This window comes from Vitis riparia, chromosome 11 (genome assembly GCF_004353265.1).
Source record: "Vitis riparia cultivar Riparia Gloire de Montpellier isolate 1030 chromosome 11, EGFV_Vit.rip_1.0, whole genome shotgun sequence".
NCBI classification, from domain to species: domain Eukaryota; kingdom Viridiplantae; phylum Streptophyta; class Magnoliopsida; order Vitales; family Vitaceae; genus Vitis; species Vitis riparia.
Window position 1 is genome coordinate 11,333,511 of NC_048441.1, and position 20,826 is coordinate 11,354,336.

Genomic DNA, 20,826 nt, shown 5'->3' on the forward strand with positions numbered 1-20,826 from the left:
CAACAAAATCATACCTGTGGACAAATAAAGAAAAATAAAAAACAAAAAATGCAGAGTCAGATGTCCTTCAACGAGAATGATTAAATTGAAAATGTTGGCGGTGCTACTGCTCCATCACAATTCCGAGATAGAGAGGACGGGGGAAGATGGAAATGGAAGAGCTTGAAAAGTGCAATGTAACTGAAACACATGTAAATAAGTCGATAATGATGGGTATCTCATGCCCTCCGATTTGTGTTGTTCACTTCTGAAAAGAAGAGGTTAGGGTTAGGTTTCACCATATTCTTGGGATTTCGGGAATATTTGGTAAAATAAGAGGTCCATTTTTTTTTACGAGATTTGGGTTTTTCATTTTCAGATCAACACGAGGAAGGTATTAGGGTTTTTGGATTTTTGGGTTTCAAGAGGAAGATAAGCAGATAGATGATGAAGTTTTTTATTCAATCTAAGTGTCGACCAGGGCAAAGAGAAAAATGTAGGTTTTTTTTAGTTTTTTTTTTAATATGATGTGGAAGATGAGCTGGAGGAAAGAGATGGACAATTTGGGTATAAAATAACAACTAGGCTCAAAGTGCATGAAACTCAAATTATTTTTGGGATTAGAATAGTTGTATTGAAAAATCAAATGTTGGGTTTCCAATTTCCTATATTTTTCATATTACCAACCCAAAACACAAGTTTCCCTATTATTATCCCCTTGTTGGTAAAACCTCCCGGAGAAGAAAATTTGTTAAAATCAAGGAACTAAATCTCTTGAATTAAGCAACTAAAATTCGAGAATTTGAAATTCAAATTCTCTATCTTCACTTATAAATAGAGGTGTCTTCTATCAACAAGAGAGATTTTCCTATTTGTTTTGCTAAATTTTGTAGAACCAAAATTTTATAAAATTTGTGCGTACAAATTTCTGGCATGCTCGGTGGGACATCTTTGCCTCTCATCTCTTTTGTTAGAAGATTGATCTCTATTACGTTGATGGCACCTAAAAGAACTCAAGTTGTTCATGTCAACAAGGGCAATGACAAGATCGTCATTGCATAATCGATACATGACACTGCTACGAGCCCCATGACTCGTAGCAAAACAAAATCAACATCTCCATTCTCAACAAAATAAGCAAGTGAGTCTGTTTGTTTGCTAAAACCCGTAAGAACACATGATGAGCTCCAACCACTCATCATTTTGGTCTCTCTGGGGGCAAAGAGCCATAGTCCTCGTAGCAGGGGAAAACTCTCTTCAACACTACAGGACTTTGAGGATAAATCTTCTTGCTCTGTTACTGACGTCAACTCTAGCACCGGCTCACACTCTGGATCGCCAACTGGAATGTCAAATGAGGAAAACTACTCCAATCGTTGTGACTCTTTTAATTCTCCCTTCTTGATGACTATGTCGATAATGGCAACCGGCATTACATCCTTAAGGAAACAATTAATAGAGATGGCCCGCGCCATCGCCAAACTCACCAAGACGATCGAGGAGAATGATATACAAATAGTCTCCCTTATAAACAAGGTTGAGACACAAGTACAAAATACGAGTGAGTCAAGTCAAAGACTCAACCACCTTCCGAATGTTGCATCTCCTCTCAATGATGCACCACATACGTATAGGATAATGCAAGTTGAGAGACAAACAGTGGAATCTGCCTCAGTGACATCATTATCTATCTAACAACTTCAGGACATGATAACTAACACCATTAGAGCGCATTAGAATGGACCCTCGCATAGTACACTCCTGTACTCTAAACCTTACACTAAGAGGATTGATAACCTACATATGCCTGTGGGTTATCAACCTCCAAAATTTCAATCATTTGATGAGAAGGGAAATCCAAAACAACATGTTGCCCATTTCGTTGAAACTTGTAACAATGCAGGTACAGATGGTGACCTATTAGTTAAACAATTCGTCTGTTCTCTCTGAGGAAATGTTTTTGATTGGTACATAGACATAGACCTTGCACCTAAGTGTATCGATAGTTGGGACCAAGTGGAATGTGAATTCCTCAACTATTTCTATAGCACTCGACGAACTATAAGCATGATGGAGCTTACTAACACTAAGCAATGGAAAGACGAGTCAGTTGTAAACTATCAACCGTTGGCGTTCCTTAAGCCTTGACTGCAAAGATAGATTATTTGAGGTATCAGCCATGGAGATGTGCATACAAGAAATGCATTGAGGTATCCTATACATCCTCCAAGGGATACGACCCCGTACCTTTGAAGAATTAACTACTCGAGCACATGACATGGAACTCAACATAGCCAACCATGGTGCTAAAAAGGACCTTATCGTTGACCAACAAAGAGAAAGACACAATGGGAAAGCAAGTGATAAGAATTCAATAAAACCCATCTAGGAGTCAATGATGGTAAATACGACTCCTATCAAAATCTTAGTACAAGATAAAAAAAAAAAAAAAAAAGTAAAAAAGGCTGGACCAACCTAGGAAAATGAGAGGTGTCAGTTCACTTTGAAGGAATTAGAGGATAAAAAGTATCATTTTCTTGACTCTGGTGTGCCTAGAATGTTGGAAGACCTGCTCCAGAAAAAAATTATTGAGCTACATGAGTGCAAGCGTCCGGAAGAAATGGGTCATGTTAATGATCCAAACTATTGTCATTATCATCGAATCGTCATTCACCCGGTGGAAATATGTTTCATCTTAAAAGATCTCATAATGAAACTTGCAAAACAAGGAATAATTCATCTGGATTTGGATGAAGTAGTAGAGTCAAATCATGTTACAGTCATATTTGGGTCTCTCAATCCTATTTCGTTATATGTTCCACCTAAGACACTGGGGGCATGCACCAGTACTATCCAATGCAAGTCACCGAAACCAAAGTAAACATAAGTGTCATGTCAGGATAGTTTTCTTTGTCTTTGTTCTGATAATGAATCAATGTCATATAACGAAGGAGGTTGGATATTAGTGACACAAAGAAGACCTTGCAAGAAGCAAGAATCTCATCCATACCCAAATCTTCCTAGGAAGGAACAACGTTAGCAAAATATTCATCGACATCCAAAGAAAAAAAAAAACCTAAAAGAAAACAAACAATTGTACAGGTTGATGACCTCTTGGTACAAAAGCTCATCACCCCTATCACATTAAGAGAATACTTTCTTCCAAAGTTCTTCAATAAATGGATGGTGACATCAACTCATATGGTCTCTTGTCATGAGACTTCAGAAGAAGATGAGTTAGGTAAAGATGAAGAAAACGTTTTTGGTGCAAAGCCAAGCAAAACCAAGGAAGATGATGAGATAGTAGCAAACCTATAGTGCTTACCCTCGCTTTTCAGTATCCATGAAATGTTACAACTTCTTGAGGAAACACAAATTGCATTGATCCAGGTACTTAAAAATTCATTACTCTATGCCACAAAATAAAGGGGGCAAAACGATTTGAGGACAAAGGCCACAATTGTGCAACATGTTGTGCAAACATCACCTACACCAACGACAATGAAAATGGTGTGACATCAAATTTTACCACAATTGTTTTCAAACCTCGGCATTCCAGTGATGCTCCTTATAGCATGAGCCTAAACTACATATTGCTCTTATCCTACAAGAGCTTAAATTGTAGTAAAAAAAAAAAAAAGTCATTCTTGGCAAACCTCTTAAACTGATGAACAAACTCTTTATATTAAAGAAGTCAAATTCAGATATTCCAAACTAAAATCTCTAACTTCTCTACATACAAGTGTTATTTTCTTTCAGCATGATGTGTTCTCAAAAGAACAATGCAACCCAAAAGCTAAATCAAAAAATGAAGCTTCAAAAGTCAAAATGAAACTCCAAACATTCTTCAACAAGCTTGTGGAAGAATATCAAACACAAACAAAAGTGTCATTCATCCACCTTCAAAGATAAAGAAGACAAGATTGGGTTTTTCAAAACACCTGAGGAAATTGTTGATAAATTTACTTGAGATCAAGTCATCATTGACCCTCAATTAAATTTTGCTCAAAGAACACGTGTTTACTACCATTGGATTAAAATCAAGTTCAAGCTTGACACATTCTTCAACAAGCTCATGGAAAAATATCAAACACAATACAAAAGTGTAATTCATCCACTTTTAAGGTTGAAGAAAATCAAGACAAATTCAAATGACTTCTTTTGTTTTCTAAAATGCTTAAGAAAGATCTTCACAAGTTTGGTTGAGAATAAGTCATCTTTGACCCTCAATTAAACTTTGTTCCAAGGATGTGAATTTATCATCCTTCAATCAAAATCAAGACAAATGACACTCATAGCCCGCATGAGCATAAACTGCATACAGCAAGCACAAAAAAAAAGTCCGCTAAGTTGAAAACCTAAAAAGGCGACTTAGGCAAAAGTTAAGACATATGCTCACAAGATTAAAATTTTCTTTTAGTCTTGGCAAAAGTTAGAGCGTAAAAAAAAATGGAACTATGTTTGACTTGATCCTTTCTCTTTGAAGGGTACGTAGGCAACTAGGGGAAACCACTTGAGTTCAGCCACTACAAAAAAGAAATCTCATTTTTATTAATAAATAAATATAGCTAACAAATGTTAGGTTTTATTACATCTTAATAAAAATAAAATAATGAATGAAGGAAAAGAATGAGAGCTAAAACTAAGTAAAAATGTACAACGATCACATCCACACCAAGCATGCAAGCTCGTCATGTTGAGTCCTTAAGGCTTCTTGAAGTGTCTCTAAAGTCTTGACATCGACATTAGTAAGCATGGGGGTTTGGGCAATAATGACGTGTTTTTTCCTCAAACGAGAAACATTATTTTGTATATTGGCTATAATCTCATCGATCTCCAAGATTTAGTTGTGAATACGCTCTTTTTGTATACGTAGTTGTTCCAATTCCTTCTTAAGTGCTTCCTGTTTAGCATCGAGAGTAGCTAAGTCAACCTTTAATGATTGACAACAGTTTGCCTGTACACCCTCAAAGTTTAGAGCATCCACAATCTGAGACGTAACAATAACTAAATGTTCGCTTTATACTTTCAGAGATATCTTCATAGAATGGGTGTGTTGCACTGCATGGAGGTGATCTACACTTTCCATGTACTTCTCAATCTAAGACTTCAATAGTGAAAGGTCAACTCCAATCTTTGTGATAGCATTGAAAAGCTCATCAATTTTTCCTCTCAATAATGGGAGACACTCATTGGAAGTTTTGATAATCATCTCCTTAATGTCTTCTCTAATCATAAGTGTTGCTTGGCGTTGGGCATTAAGAATGATTTGTTCGATGTCAAATGTGTGAATGGTAGTAGAAAGAGCAACCACAGTAGGGCATGGAGATTGTTGATTAGCAATTAAACCTGCAACCGCTAAAAGTGTCAATTCATCACATGTTGTATCTCCAATTGTGGTATTTTGACCTTGAGATTCAATCAAAACATCACTTAAGATGTTAGTAATACCTTCATCACCCAAACGAGAATGAGGTAAAGGTAATGAGATGATAAAGTGAATATCTCGTTGCATAATCAAGGCAAAGGGCATTGAATCCCTAGTAGCAACAACAATTTCGAACTGATCCTTAGGAGATGACTCATTCCCTTCATAAAAAAAATTGGTTGTCACTCGTCACTTAAGGCAAATATTTATTTTTGTTAGTATAAATGCCAAAAAAAAAAAAAAAAAACTTTTTCACCATCAAGTTCCATCGGTTGAGTAGAAGTTAGGACGTTAGCAAAGAAGACATCTGCATTAAGAGGATGAGAGTTAGTCTCATCATAGTACACAGGGTTAGGTCTAATCTTTTGGCGTTTGAAGTGACATTCATTCGTATTTTCAAAGTCGTCATATGATACATAAAGACCATGTGCATTGTTATGTTGCTTAAAAGTCTTGTGACAATGAGTACTACCACCATTGAAAATAATTTCCTCATGCTCTAAGTGTATAGAGGTATTAGTTTGATGTCCACCCATTGAGCGCTTAGAAAAAGCTCTTGAATCATCAGGTAAATCATCAAAATCATTCTCAACATCGTCTTTAACATTCTCCTTAGTAGAAACACTTGAGTCATCCTTGTACGTTTTACTCTCTAAAGATTTTGAGGGTATTTGTTGAGAAGAATCAAGATGAGGCTCCATACAAGCAGCAGTAAGAATTTCCTTATTAGGATTACACACTTTGATCCACCAATCCACATAAGCCTTGGTGACTAAAAACTCTTTAAGACTGATAGTCTGGTATAGTAACTTTGGAATAGGTACCAAGCCTAATGCATGACTCCCAATGTTGATACACCGTCTCTAAAGTTCTAATGCAAAAAATCTCTGGCAAATCCTCTGGAAGGTATTGAGGATACCCAAATTGCTTGAAAATTTGATGAGAATAATACAGTTGGATCACCCGATGGTTACTTTGTCGCAAAGATAAATAGCTAGAGCGAAGACTTATGAGGTAAGAAGCTTTGGTAACACTAATAGATTCATTATCAGTCCAATGCACACGCTCCTTGTGGAGCAATGCCAAGTGGTCCAATTTTATGCCTTTGCAAGACATTATCAAAGCCTGAACTTGCAAATCATCAAAACACTTAGCAAAAAACTCGTCAGCATAATAAGTCATCCGTGGGGGATGGTTCCAAGAATGAGAAATGAAATGGGTATCGAAATATTCACCTAACCATCCATATAAATAATGAATAGGGAAAATAGATGCATTAGTCCCAGGCTTCGAAGAACAAGCAATTTCATTTAAGTCGTTGTAAATGTTTGCTAACACCGGAACAACAAGGCTAAATGTCTCACCTTGAGCCATTCTACTAGCTACCTTGAAGACTCCAAGACGAATCAAGTTGACACTTCTCCAAAAAAGAACGAACTTGCATAACCAACATGCCAAGAAAGTGGCCAAGTAAGTCTCCAAGGTTGTCAAAAACTTTCATCTCTAACTAAGTACAAGATTTAACATGATCAATTTCCCCAAAAGGGTTATGAGTCTCTTTAGGCCTCCGCACCTTATTCCTTGTACTTTTCTTTGGAATTTTTGCATACTTCATGAAGCCTTTGTACCAAAAAAAACACCTAAGAGACTAACTTGATTGAAGACTTCACTTTCGTCCCAGAGTAAATTCGATGATATCCAAGGAATAAATTTCGACAACTTGGTGGGAGTGAGGACTTTGTTGCATCATTAGATAACTCTTTCGCATTTGGTACCATCTCATCATAAAAAGATCCAATGATGGGTAGTCCAACAATATGATACAAGTCCCAAAGGGAGATGAAAACCTCTCTAATGAAAGTATGCAAAGTGTTAGTGGTAGGACACCAACGTTCACAAAAGGCCCTAATCATAGAGGCATGACAATCATGGTTGAATAAGGATGCAAAAATAGCTTCATAAAGCTTACATCCTTTAAGAAATGGTCCATGCCGACCCAATACCTCCTCAACCCATTCCCAATATCCTTCGGTAAAGAAAGATTCCCAAGTACTTTGAATGAGCTTCTCCATTTGGCTCCTTCATCACAAACACAAGAACCCAACAATCCAAATTCAACACGAACTTCAGTAGTAGTTGGGTGAGAGGAATTCATCAGAAACAGGTTTCACCTTATTAAGTTTTGAATTGTTGATATTTGTAAGCTTGCAAGATGCAACTCGGAATCAAGAAGAAATGTGTAATGGGTCCTTTGTCACTAGCACTGACAAGGATTGAAGGTTAGTAAGTGACTTATGCATTGACAAGGTAGTCCATTCCTCAAAATCTTCACTATCATCCTCAAGAATGGTTACGGTCTTCTTCTTGAAACATTTGAAGAACGTCATCCTAGACAAAAAAAAAAAAAAGTAGAAAGAAATATGAATAAAATATAAGTCTAAGTTTTTATATGCCACTATGCATTTAAGTCATGTCAATTCGTATGGGTGAAGACCTTAGCACTCAAGTCATATTAAGTGTTGAAAGTACAACACCATGTAGCATCAGGGCCATAACTTGTTTGCATAGATACCAATTATTATTCTGGTTTTAATTAAATGTTAAAACTTGAATATCACTATGCATTTAAGTCAAGCCAATTTGCATGAGTGAAGACTTTAGCACATAAGTGTCGAAAATACAACACCGCTTAGCATCAAGGCTATAACTTGTTTACATAGATACCAAGAATTATTCTGGTTTTAATTAAATATTAAAACTTGAACACCACTATGCGTTCAAGTCAAGCCAATTTGCATGGGTGAAGACTTTAGCACATAAATGTCAAAAATATAACATCGCTTCGTGTCAGGGCTACGACTTGATTACAAGAGGGTTAAATTTTAAATATTCATATTTTTTTTTATGGATATTTAAGTTTATTAAAATTCCCCTCAAGTATTAAGGTAATTTAAAAAATTAATTAATTTAATTACCTGAAATCAAATTCATCTCTGCGAATAATGAAGGCAGACACACGTTCGAAAAAGGTAGGTATTTTCCTTCCTAAGAAAAAATCATGTGTCAACACATACACACACACACACACACACACATATATATACATATATATAGAACAAGAAAAAAAAAACACTTACAGGTTTGAAGAGGTGAAGACTTCTCATGGTGATTTCAAGTCGGGTTTCTCAAGTTGGGTTGAAGAACACTCAAAGATAAAAAATGCTCTCTGAAAAAGTTCAAGTTAAAATTTTCAACTATATATATATATATAAGTATATCTGGATGACAAATTGGAAGAGGACTAAAAGTGTAAAGCAAGAAGGAAAACGAATTGGAAGATGATTCAAAGTGTAAAGCAAGTAGGAAAACGAAGTGAAGTTTGGAAAAAAATGGGAAAGAAATATTTTTTTGAAAAAACAAAATAGGAAACTTCCCATTAAAATAATTCTTTGAAAAAAAAAAATTACTTCAAGATTCACCCCATCCACATGACAATGCATGTACGTGATAAGTCTTAAAGTGGGGACATTTGTAAAAAAATTAGGGGATTAAATTACCACTAATCTGGTCTTAAAAAAAAAAAAAAAAGATAAGTTTCCCTAATCTCCAACCATAAAAAGGATAATAATAATAATAAGAAAATTATTATTATTATTATTATTATTATTATTATTATTATTATTATTATTATTATTATTATTATTATCTTGTTGGTAAAACCTCCTGGAGAAGAAAATTTGCTAAAATCAAGGAACAAAATCCTTTGAATTAAGCAACTAAAATTTGGGAATTTGAAATTCAAATTCTCTATCTTCACTTATAAATAGAGGTGTCTTCTATCAAGAAGAGGGTGGAGAAATCAAAAAAATCTAGAAAAAAAAATCCTAGAAAAAAAAATCCAAATGTAACTTCGTACGGAAAGAAGGGCTTCACAACGAAAGAAAGAGTTTCATCAAATCTCCTTACAAGTTTGGTAAATGAATCTCCCTGCAAGTTTGGTAAACGGCAAAATAACTACACACTTTCTTCGCCATTCAACAAGGTCATTCAAGAATAAGCCACTTGTGGCCCTCGATTGATCTTCGAAATCAAGAAAACGTCATTATCGTCTTCCAAAGTGTGATAAAGGCAAAAGAATCAGAGGGAAAATATTATTTTAAAAATAATATTATTTTTTGAGATTGGACCCACAATAATTTTAATTTCAATAAATATTTTGTTCGCATTATTTTCCTATTTGTTGTGCTAAATTTTGCAGGACCAAAATTTTACGAAATTTGTGCATACACAAACTCTTGTGAAATCCCATATATTTATCAAAATGTTCTTATGCACATATGTAAATAAAGAACCCAAATACCTCTTAATAAATGTGTTATCAAGGAATACAAGTTTGAGCAGGGACCATTAAGACTCATAGGAAATTATTGATTCTCTTATAATCCAATTTTGAAATCGACTTAACATTTCACTATAAAGTCAATTGCACTCTAACATCTTATGATATTATAATTAGACACAAGAACTCTTGTTTGTGACTTACTATCCATTGTATGCGGGTTCCTAATGTCTATAATTTAAGAAGGTAAATGTTATTAGTCTCTCGAGATTATCTTTACAATCCTTGATTTTGTTTAGGAGTTAATTAACATCTTTATTATAAATGCTCTTATGAAGAACCAATTAATATTTGGATATAAAAAAAATTCCTTCATAGTATTTTTGGTACTATGTTACATTATAAAACAAAAAATTGATTTTTTTTAAAGCATATATCTAGTTCAATGATCAATTCTCTAAAGTTTTAAAAGTGATTTTAAAACTTATTGAACGGCTAAGGCTTTGTTTGTTTACATTGTTCTTTAATTTATATATATATATATATATATATAAATTAAGGCTAAAAATATGTCTAAATGATATTTTTCTATTTTCATTTCCTAGAAAATGGAGCTCAAAAAAATGCAAAAAGTGAAAAAGAACAATTTGGGTCCTATTTGGTAACTATTTTTAAAATAGTTTTGAAAAATAGTTTTTGAAATCTATTTTTTGATATTTTATAAAATAAAAGTTTGTTTGGAAACCTAAAATATTTTTAATATTTTTAAATATGTTTTAAAAATAATTTTTATGTCTAAAACTTTATTTTTAATAATTATATATGTTTATATATTTATTTTAAAAAAACAAATCTAAAAAAACTAGTGAAAACAATTGAAAATAACTAAAAGATGTTATTTGAAAACATGCTGTTTTTTATTTTTATTTATAAAAAAAAAAACAGTTTTTTGGTTATTAAACATGCTTTCCAATATTTTTTGTTCTTTGGAAAATATAAAACTATTTTCGAAAATAGTTGTCAAACAAGTCCTTAATATTTTCAAAATTCTTTTAAGAAAAGTAAAAATTATTCTCTAAACATTGAAAATAAAATACGTAATGGAACCAATGATATAAAAGGATTACAAATATGAAAGAAATATTCATATGAATAAAACATTATTCCATATATATTGAAATCAAATACTATTAGTATGGTATCAATATTTCGTTTATTTATTAGATTAAAAATTATTATAAATCAATATATTTTTATCATATAATAATTTATTTGATTAATTATAATTATATATGATAAAAATTTAAAACCAAACAAGATTTAACAAATTTCATTTTTTTTTTGACATAGTTTTCACTTTTCTTAATCAAGTGCATTTTTAAGAAAAAAAAAGAAAAGAAAAGAAATAAAAATTGTTTTTAGAAAATGAAAACAGAAAATAAAAACTAGAAAATGTTTTTCAAACTAAAAGCAACCTAATATTTTTAAAGAAATTTAAATCAAATTCATTACTAATTGAATCACTCAATACCATGCCTTCCATTTTTGTAATTATTTAAGTATATTTGGTTCTTGAAAAGTATTAAGAAAATAAAATAAAAAAATTATATTTTCAAAAAATACTAAAGAAAATTATTTTTTCATATTTAATTATATTATAAAAATAATAAAATATAAAATATAATTAAAATTAATAAAAAAAAACTTATATATTTTAAAATTATTTAATCTTTAAATAAAAATGTTAAATAAATAAAATGACATTGAAACAGGATATCAAAATAATTTATTGATTTCAATTTTTTATATTTTATTTTTCAATCACTTTTTGTTTCCTTTCACATTTCTTGTCTATTTTCTTTCTCTCGTATTTTTCCTCAAACTTTTCAAATATCAAACATAACCTCTCCATTTTCTTTCCCTCGTGTTGTTTCTCAAACTCTCCCAATACTAAACATAACCTTAGGAAGAACAAAATAATAACATCAATGGTATACGAGGAAAAGTCACCACCCATATTAGGGTTAATAGAATAATTTTAAAAAACAATTTCTAAAATATGAAAATTTCAAAACTATTTCCAAATTTATGATAAGGGGGGATTTCGATAAAAAAATTATCTTTTCAAAAAAAATTTAATAAAATAAGTTATCTTTAAAAAAAATAATTTTGATATTTAAATTCAGATTGCCTTCAATATTTGACTAAAACTATCATATTTATTTTTTTTCAAAATCCTCATATGTAAGGATGTTAAACAATTTCATATCTTTTCTCGAGATTTTTAAATATAGTAATTCAATAAATATTTTCAAATTTATGATAGTTGGAAATCTAATAAAAAATTATTTTTTAAAAATAATTTTAATTGAAATTTGAAGTTATCTTTTAAAATATAGCTTTGCTGTTTAAATTAAAATTGTTTATTTATAAGGTAACTTCCTAATAATATCTCGAAAAGTGTTATATATTTGAAAATAATTTTAAAAAATGTTATATTTAAAAGAAAAATGTTATAGAAAGGGGGAAAAGAACAAAAGGAAAAATAGAAAAAATCAATTCACAAAGTCAGTGAATCTTGAGTTGGCTACCCTACACCAAACAATTGGCCCATTGGTTTGGCCTTTAACCCGGCCCGACCCACCGAGAGCTGCAATCCTATTTTTCACAACTTTGTGAAAAATCTCAGAAAAGAAATGGCGCTGAGCAGTGGAGTGACTGCTCAAATCTCCCACTTTCAGAGGCTAAACAACCCTAAAATTGCTTCTTCCTCTTCGCTCTGCTGTTGTAAGTTCTCACTCTCTCTGTTTCGTTCCACATGCAACTTCTGTTGTTTCCTGAGAAAATTGAGGAAAACAGAACAAAAGAAAACAGCAATCTCTTCCCCAAACAATTTTTTCTTAATCATGCATTGCTTCCAAAGGACTTTGCCCCCTTTTAAAGGCGTTGTCGCCTATTTTTAAACTAACTCTAGTTGGGTTCTAGATTTGTCAGAGAAAGTGAATGGGAAAGTAGTGGGAGTTGCTCATTCTGTGTTCTATCATTAATTTTGACTTGAAAATTAGGAATTTTTTTTCTGTGGTGTTTGCCTTTGATTTATATAGAATTCACTTCACGGGAATGTCGAACATGTTCTTTTTTATTTATTTTAAATAGAGTCTTGTGTAATTTCACATTCTTGCTGATGCTATTTAATGGTGCTGTCGATTGTTTGTAAGAGTTGTTCCATAATTTTTCTCCAGGAATCAAAATTATCAAGCAATTTATTTATTTATTTCTCTGATTTCAGGGATGGATTGTCATTCTTATGTATCATTTGGAACGAAGGCATTTCTCCATGGTAAAGGCAGGGTTTTACCTACAAATTTGGGGCCCCTTAGGGTTTCCTATAACAGAAGATTGGAATTTCTAAAATTTAAGTCTTACCCAAATCTGAGTTCGGATGATTCTTTGAAGGTGAGATCAGGATTGACTCTCTAGTGACTGTATGAGCAATGGATTTAGGTGCCGGTGAAACTGCAGTTATTTACTAGAGTTGGCATGATATTGGGTTCTTAAATTATATGTTAGTCATGTGAAATCAAGCTGTGTTAAGTGCATTATATTCCCCCTTATATAGTATTGATAAAAGAAACTGAGGAAGTGTTATACTCAGAAATGAAAGGCTGATGTTTGCTCCATTATCAAAGTTCATTCATGAAAAAGAGATCAGCACGAGTTACCTTATAACATTAGCATCTGAAGTGTTTAATGAGTTGCCCTTGTATAATATGGGTACAAGATAGTCACTTGTATAAATGGGAAATGGTCTCTTCCCTTTGTGCTTAAATGTAGTCGTCACCAATTAGGTGGCTGGAATTTGATTCTGATAGGTGCTCTCTTGGGACTGGATTGAATTGGTCTTATGAGTTATCTTTAAAGACCACTTTGGTGAAGCCAAGTTAGCTTTCTCTTGGTAGCTGGTCATGGGATGACTATAGATGCATGTTCTTGCTCTTCTTGAAGGCCCTAGAGAACCTAAGGGAGTAGGTTGGATGTAATGTAAGGTTGAAGAACTTGTCTGCTATTAGTAAGTGGGTTCTTGGAGGATAATCCATTCAATAGAGGAAACTTAAAAAAAATGGAAATTGAGTTTAGTTGGATTCTTTGTTCTCCTGATGAGAGGACCTTGACTTTTGAGGAGTTCAGATGGAATATTACCTTCCTTGATGTAAAGTCTGTCTGGGTTTTAGTCTTTGTGCTTTTCCCCCCTTTTGTCCCCTTCTTTTATATTAGTGCACTGCTTCTTATCCTTCCTTATGTTCCTTCCTTGTGTAATAAATGTTTATATTGTATTAACCCCCTGATACAGATCTAGTATTGTTTATTTCTTCCTTTAGCCTAAGCTTATAAAATATAACTCCATCCCCTTATTATTTTTTCTCAACCTTCTCTCTTTTGCAGGAAGCAATGGCATCGTATTTTTTTAGTTTAATCTTTCACAGCCATCTTGTTTCAATTATAAATTGGAATTTATTGTTGTTGCCTCTTTTAACGACATATATTTACATACTGTTTGTTATGATATATTTGACTATTTGTCCAAGTTTCTTATTCTTTTATAGATTGTTATCTTCAGTGGCAGAGGAGTGATAAGCCCAGAGGGGGCAAGTGCCCCCCTGAAAATTAGGACAATAAATGCCAGAGATCCCTTTGCCAAAGGAAATTAAATTCTAAAGATATTTAAAAAAAAAAATGCCCCCTAATACTTATAACAAAAAAATGCTTTAAAAGTGTCTCCAAACACCCTCAACAGAAGCCACCCAAAAAATAATTCTCCAAAGTTAACCAATATATATTTATACATAAAATATACTTGCCTAAACTATAAAAACTCACTTGAGAATTCTCATTCAGTTGCTTTTATATTTTTAATCTATTTTATCTTTTCCTTGAAAACCTTAAAAACTTTTCAATGAAATTTTCTTTTCCAAAGAATTATTTTAAAATATTTTGAAGTTTTTCCTTATTCTATTATTTAAATTATTAAAATACTAATAATACATATTTGTAATTTTTGTTTTTGAAATTAATGTATTTTTTAATAAAAATTATTTTTCTTTTTTTCAAAATTACCTAAATTAATAGATTTATTTTCTATTTTTTTTTTCTCCTAGGATTTTTGAAAAAAATTAGAATTTTTTTATTGAAAAATTGGGATATTTATTTATTTGCAATTTATATGGCACAAAATATGTATAATTTTATAATTTTTACCTTTTTTTATTTTTTTTCCACTAATATTTTACTATAATAATTTATGTTATAGATAATTTATCCATTTAATATGTTTAACCTTTCATAACAATATTTAATGAAATCATAATATGAATTTTTTAGTTTAAATTTTTTATTTGATTTATATCATTAAACCTGCCAATTCTTGATTCACTTCTAGGCTCCGCTACTGGCTAAGCTGCCACTGAAGTGGTGGGTAGAGAAGTATACAATCAAGTGATTAGCAGGGATGCTTCTGATACATTGCCTATCATTTATAACATTTTTTTATTGCTGACCCGTAATTATTCACTTTGACATGTGGTCACTCATCCCAGCTGTTTGTGTTTGCAAAACAAATTCTAACTTTTTTATTGTGTTTCATTAAAGTTAATTAACTTCCCTCAACTAAAAAAATTCTTAACTTTTTTAGTGTCTCTCTAGGTTCCTTCTTTTTTTTCTCATGGGTACATAATGTCACAGACGATGGATTGGCTCCACTTAATTTATGTTTGCTGGAGTTTTTGGTCCTTTATGAACATTTTAGAAGTTTCAATGTTGACTCTTAGGAGTGAGGCACTTATAGGAAAAAAATAATCTTAGAGAAAGGAAAAGGTGTCCATACACAATTTGTGCCAATAGACTTTATACTGTTTTTTCTTTTAAAGATAAAAATATGCATTATACATAAACATATAACCTAAAGAGCAAGAATTAGCTGTAATGCTCTCTGCCTTCCTTTTGAAGACTGCAGTAGTACACATTCTTCTAAGGCACAGTTCTGTTTCCTTCTCTTTTTTTTCTTCAATTATCTCTAATACTAATTAATTAGAAGAGGTTAGACTCAAATCTGTCCCTTCTCTGGAACCTGACTCTCCCTGATTCTCCTCATTCCACATTTCTTGTTCTAAATTTTTGCAATTATAAATTTTGAGTTCAAGCATGATATGTTCTTTTAAATATTCTGAATCTCTAAAAATATTGAATATCATGGTCTTTCAATTTGTAAATTATGCATACCTCTTTAAGTTATGTCTATAGGCATAAATCCCATATCCCTTTGATCCAGCCTATCCTGTTGTCAATGTAAGAAAGTATACAGTCACTGGTTTTATCCTTTCAGTTGTATGCCATGTGCAGTTCTTGACATGTGAGAGATTTGGAGCATCACTCCAAGGCTACTTTATCTAGAGGTAGGTATTGTTGCTGTGTCAAGCCAAACATCAGTTCGAATAATAAGGGGAATGCAATGTGCTTATATGATGTGGGACAGCCTCCCAACAAAACAGTTTGAAGGACGAGTAGAATGTTCAATTTGAAGTGAGACAGCAGTGGGGAAAAGAGACTTCCAATTTTCACTTCCTGTCTCGTTGAAATTTGTAGTTATCTGGTGGAAGTTGCATGAATCCTAATACCTGATGGTGGAGCTAAATGAAAAATAACTGGCATAGCAATAATATACTAGGAATTGAACCAATTACTTGCTCTTACTCATGCAGTCATCCCATCTTCTTGTCCCTAAAAAGAATATTTGAGCATTATTCCCTAGGATGAAAAAAAGGCTATTATTCATTTATCTGATGGATACTTAGCCTGAGTGATCTTGCAAGTGACCTGCCTTGAGTTGTGGCTTTAATTGCTGCTGCTCAACAGTATGCTCTATGCTGTTGTTGAAATTGTTTTAGCTGCAGCTGCCTTGACCATTAGTCCCATTCCCCGGGTCTGCTGCAATACAAAGTGAAATGTGTTGGTGTCGAAATTGTTTTAACTATCAACTTCAAATCCTTTGCTTGTTCTTTGAAGACCTGCATTATTACTTAATCTGTATTGGAAAATGTTGCTAGATATGTGTAACTCTATGAGATCCTTGGAAAAATGGAGCTTTTTAAAAAAAATTTGTTGAACTCTGATCCTTTGCTTGTTCTTTAATTTTGAGGACCAACATTGAGCACTTATCTCTATTGGTGAATGTTGTTTGTGATGTGTAACTCTATGTGATCCTTGACTAACTGTAGCTTTTAAAAAAATTTATGTTAAATGAATGATGTCCTGAAATCATTTTTTGTTTGTTGTAGTATGGTGGCATTAGACTCGAACTTCCTCTACAGTTCAGGATCCCATCAAAAAATTGCCATAAATGCCATTCTTTAGTCATACAGAGCAATTATCCCCAAAATGCAGATTTGCCTCGCTATTACTCAAAGAAGGAGAAGAAACCCTTTCCAATACCTATAGTGGAGCTGAGGCGAGCTGCCAGAGAGAGGCTAAAGAACATGAAGGGCCAACCCAGGAGACCAATCCCACCTCCAAAGAGCGGGTTGCTGGTTAAAAGACTTATACCAGTTGCGTATGATGTGATGAATGCAAGAACTACATTGATCAACAATCTCAAGAAGCTCTTGAAAGTGTTGCCTGTACATGCTTGCAAGTAATTCTCGTCCTTCTTTCCATCTTGAAAACCTTTGCCTGATAGCAATATGTGATTCATAGAGACTCTCTGGGGAACTGTGAAATCCTTCCAGTTCCTTTAAAAAAAAAAAAAAACATGTTGGTTTAAAATCATATTCAGGCATTCTATCTTCATAGAAACATGTCAATGATCTGAAGGTTCTTTCAATTGTTAGTTATTTACCATTTTTGTTTCCCTTTCTTGCATGGCTGTTATTTGCAAAACCATTGTTGTTGAGAAACATTTTAGTGCATGATTTCATGGCCAAATGCAACTTCTTTCACCTTAGCTTCATTTGGGCTCCCAAACTTTCTGGTTTCCAAATGGTCACAAATGTGAATTATATGTTACAGTTGTAGGGTTTAAATATGGTTAACAAATGTTGTGTACATCAACACCAGTGGCCCACAGAAACATAGCTAGCACCCAGATTTTGATGTGTTTATCGAGTGGATCTTTTACTCTATTTAAAAAATGACTAAACTTTTGCCATCTGGTATGGCTCTTTATTTAATAGCATGAGAAAACTAATGGAATGCTGGGGATCCTACAGGCATCACATCCACTAGGCCTGTCTGACCTTTCTTGGCTGCCTTTCGCATTCATAGTACTAAATATCAATATGGGGTCTCTTGATGGGCCAATTCTTGATATACTAGTGATTTTGGATAACTTGCAGGATATTTATTATCTGGTAATGACAGTTGGAGGGACGGGATGTGTTTAAGAAAATAAGGTCATGTATTAATTGTGGCACTCATGATAACTTACATAGAGAGAAATTAGGCAACAGATTTTGGCAATTTGTTTCTTGCACATTATACACATCCAAATTAGCTGGTTACCATACCAAATTTGCTGCTTCATTATGCATGGTTAGTTTGATGTTTACTAATAGAATTCCATTAGATGCTTACCTGAATCCCCGATGTGAGTGATCCAAGTGATTGGCATTTCCATGCACTATTTCAATGCCCTTGAAGATATTTGTTTAGTGTTAGGTAGCCAATCGTATGAAGAACTATTGTTTGATATACTTGGTGTGGAACTTGCTTACAGAATAGTTCACCTTTATCCAATCTAATAGTGTGAAGTGATTTTATCAAGATTATGGTTTCTGATATAGTGTAGCACATTGAGAGAAGGCCAGTTCAATCTTAAAGATACGTATGTTGTTGAAATTGTATTCCCTAATAATATTAGTCTGTCATCACTTTCCTCCCCATTTAAAAGACATGAGTACAGCAATCAGACACCAGTCCAGCGATTGGCAGTTGTTGTTAAGATGTTTGAAAGCTGTTCCTTTATGTTCTAGGGTCTGGTAATGAAACTCGTTGTTGAATATGTTCCGATAACAATGCTTTGCAATAACTTTGCAGGTGGTGTAACGAAATCCACGTTGGACATGTCGGGCACCCATTCAAATCATGTAGAGGCCCACAGACTTCAATCCGCAAGGGTGATCATGAATGGACAAATGCATTCCTTGAAGATATATTGGTACCTGTTGATGCTTTTCACCTCTTTGATCGTCTTGGTAGGCGTATTCCTCACGAGGAGAGATTCTCAATTCCTAGAATTCCAGCTGTAGTTGAGCTCTGCATCCAAGCTGGGGTTGATTTACCTGAATTCCCCACTAAGAGGAGGAGAAAGCCAATTATCCGCATTGGAAAAAGTGAATTCATAGATGCAGATGAGAGTGAACTGCCGGACCCTGTCCCTGAAGTCCCCAAGACACCGCTATTAACCGAAATACCTGACTCAGAAATCGAGGCCCCATCTAGTGCAGAAGAAACAGCCTTGCTTGCTGAGGAAACACTCAAAGCATGGGATAAAATGAAGGGAGGAGCCAAGAAGCTAATGAGAATGTACCCAGTAAGGGTTTGTGGATATTGTCCAGAGGTGCACATAGGGCCCTCCGGACACAAGGCGCAAAACTGTGGAGCTCACAAGCACCAACAACGGAACGGGCAGCATGGTTGGCAGGCAGCTGTGCTCAATGACTTGATACCACCAAGATATGTGTGGCATGTTCCTAATGGGCAACCCTTGCAAAGGGAGCTTAAGAACTTCTATGGTCAAGCCCCTGTTGTGGTGGAAATGTGTGTGCAGGCTGGTGCGGCTGTGCCTGAGCAATACAAGCCAACCATGAGGTTGGATGTGGGGATCCCAACAGATATTAGAGAAGCTGAGATGGTAGTCTGAGGTGAATTTTGGTTAAGAGTGTATAAAGTGTGTAGAATATTGAAAATAAATACAATATTTTATTTATTTATGAAACAAATATTTGGCTTTTCCTTAATCAGAGGAGTGAAAACGTGAGCGATTCAACAGGTGAGAAGGGGAAGACGAAGCCACACCAAATGTGATTGGATCCCTTTCTTTAGCTTCCATTTCCTTTTTGAGTCTCTCTCTCCTTTCTTTGTTTAGCTTCCAATTACTTTAATAAACAAGCCGACAACATACAAGACGTTGAGTGTAGTGCAGATCTCTCAAGATGGCAACTCCGGCGAGGGACGGGAAGAAGGCGGACGGAGCAGGGGCTCCAAAGATGCCAGCGGCGGGGCAGCATTCGACGGAAGTACTTCACTAGCGGAGCAAACTACCTCATAGTCCACTGAAATTGGCGATTGGGGGGTTGGCATTTGTGGCAGTTTTGAGCTACTTCACCTTGTACACTAAGAAAAAGCCGGAGGCCAGCGCCTTGGACGTTGCCAAAGTTGTGGCCGGCGTTTCCACCCCTGAGGACACCCATCCCCGCAAGTAGGTTTTGCTCTTTTTTGTCTTCACCCATCTCCTTTCGCACCCTTTTCCTCCACTTCTTCCTCCGTACGCATGGCCCTTCATGCATTCTAGGACTGTTCATCATAAGCTCCCCATGCCTCCTTTCCATTTTGTTTCTTTTTCCCCCGCTTGTTCTTGTTGTTTTCTTCCCTGTGAACCCACATACCAATTATTTTTCTCTTTTCTATTCTGTTTGTATGGTGGCAAATTTGATACAGGAACATAGCTTGAAAGGAATTTTAGAGGGTTGGATTAGGTTTAATCTTATTTATAATTGTGTCAACTCGTGTAACATTTTTATAATCGGATCGTGTTCGGGTTTGACTATACCATTCATTTAATTTATTTATTAATCATGTCAAAATGATCTATTTATGATCCATTTAATTTATATAAATTTATTAATCTTATATATTTAAAAACTATAAAAATTAAAAATACTTTATAATTAAAACATTAAATAAAATAATAAATAAGTATTAAATTAAAATTTTAATTACTTTTTATATTCTAAATATATTATAATTAAAATAAAGTAATTAAGATTACAATTAAATATATTTTCTATTTTTTACTTTTGAAAATAAAAAC

General features: G+C 33.7%; 1 protein-coding gene across 1 annotated transcript; it reads left to right on the top strand.

The window, feature by feature from the left end:
• Positions 1-12,429: 12,429 nt before the first annotated feature.
• Positions 12,430-19,753, top strand: LOC117925650 (APO protein 2, chloroplastic). The gene is made up of 4 exons (XM_034844716.1): positions 12,430-12,533; positions 13,036-13,202; positions 17,078-17,430; positions 18,831-19,753. Exons 1-4 carry the CDS (start codon positions 12,443-12,445, stop codon positions 19,654-19,656), a joined length of 1,437 nt encoding a protein of 478 aa, XP_034700607.1. The 5' UTR covers positions 12,430-12,442; the 3' UTR covers positions 19,657-19,753.
• The last annotated feature ends 1,073 nt before the right edge of the window (positions 19,754-20,826 follow it).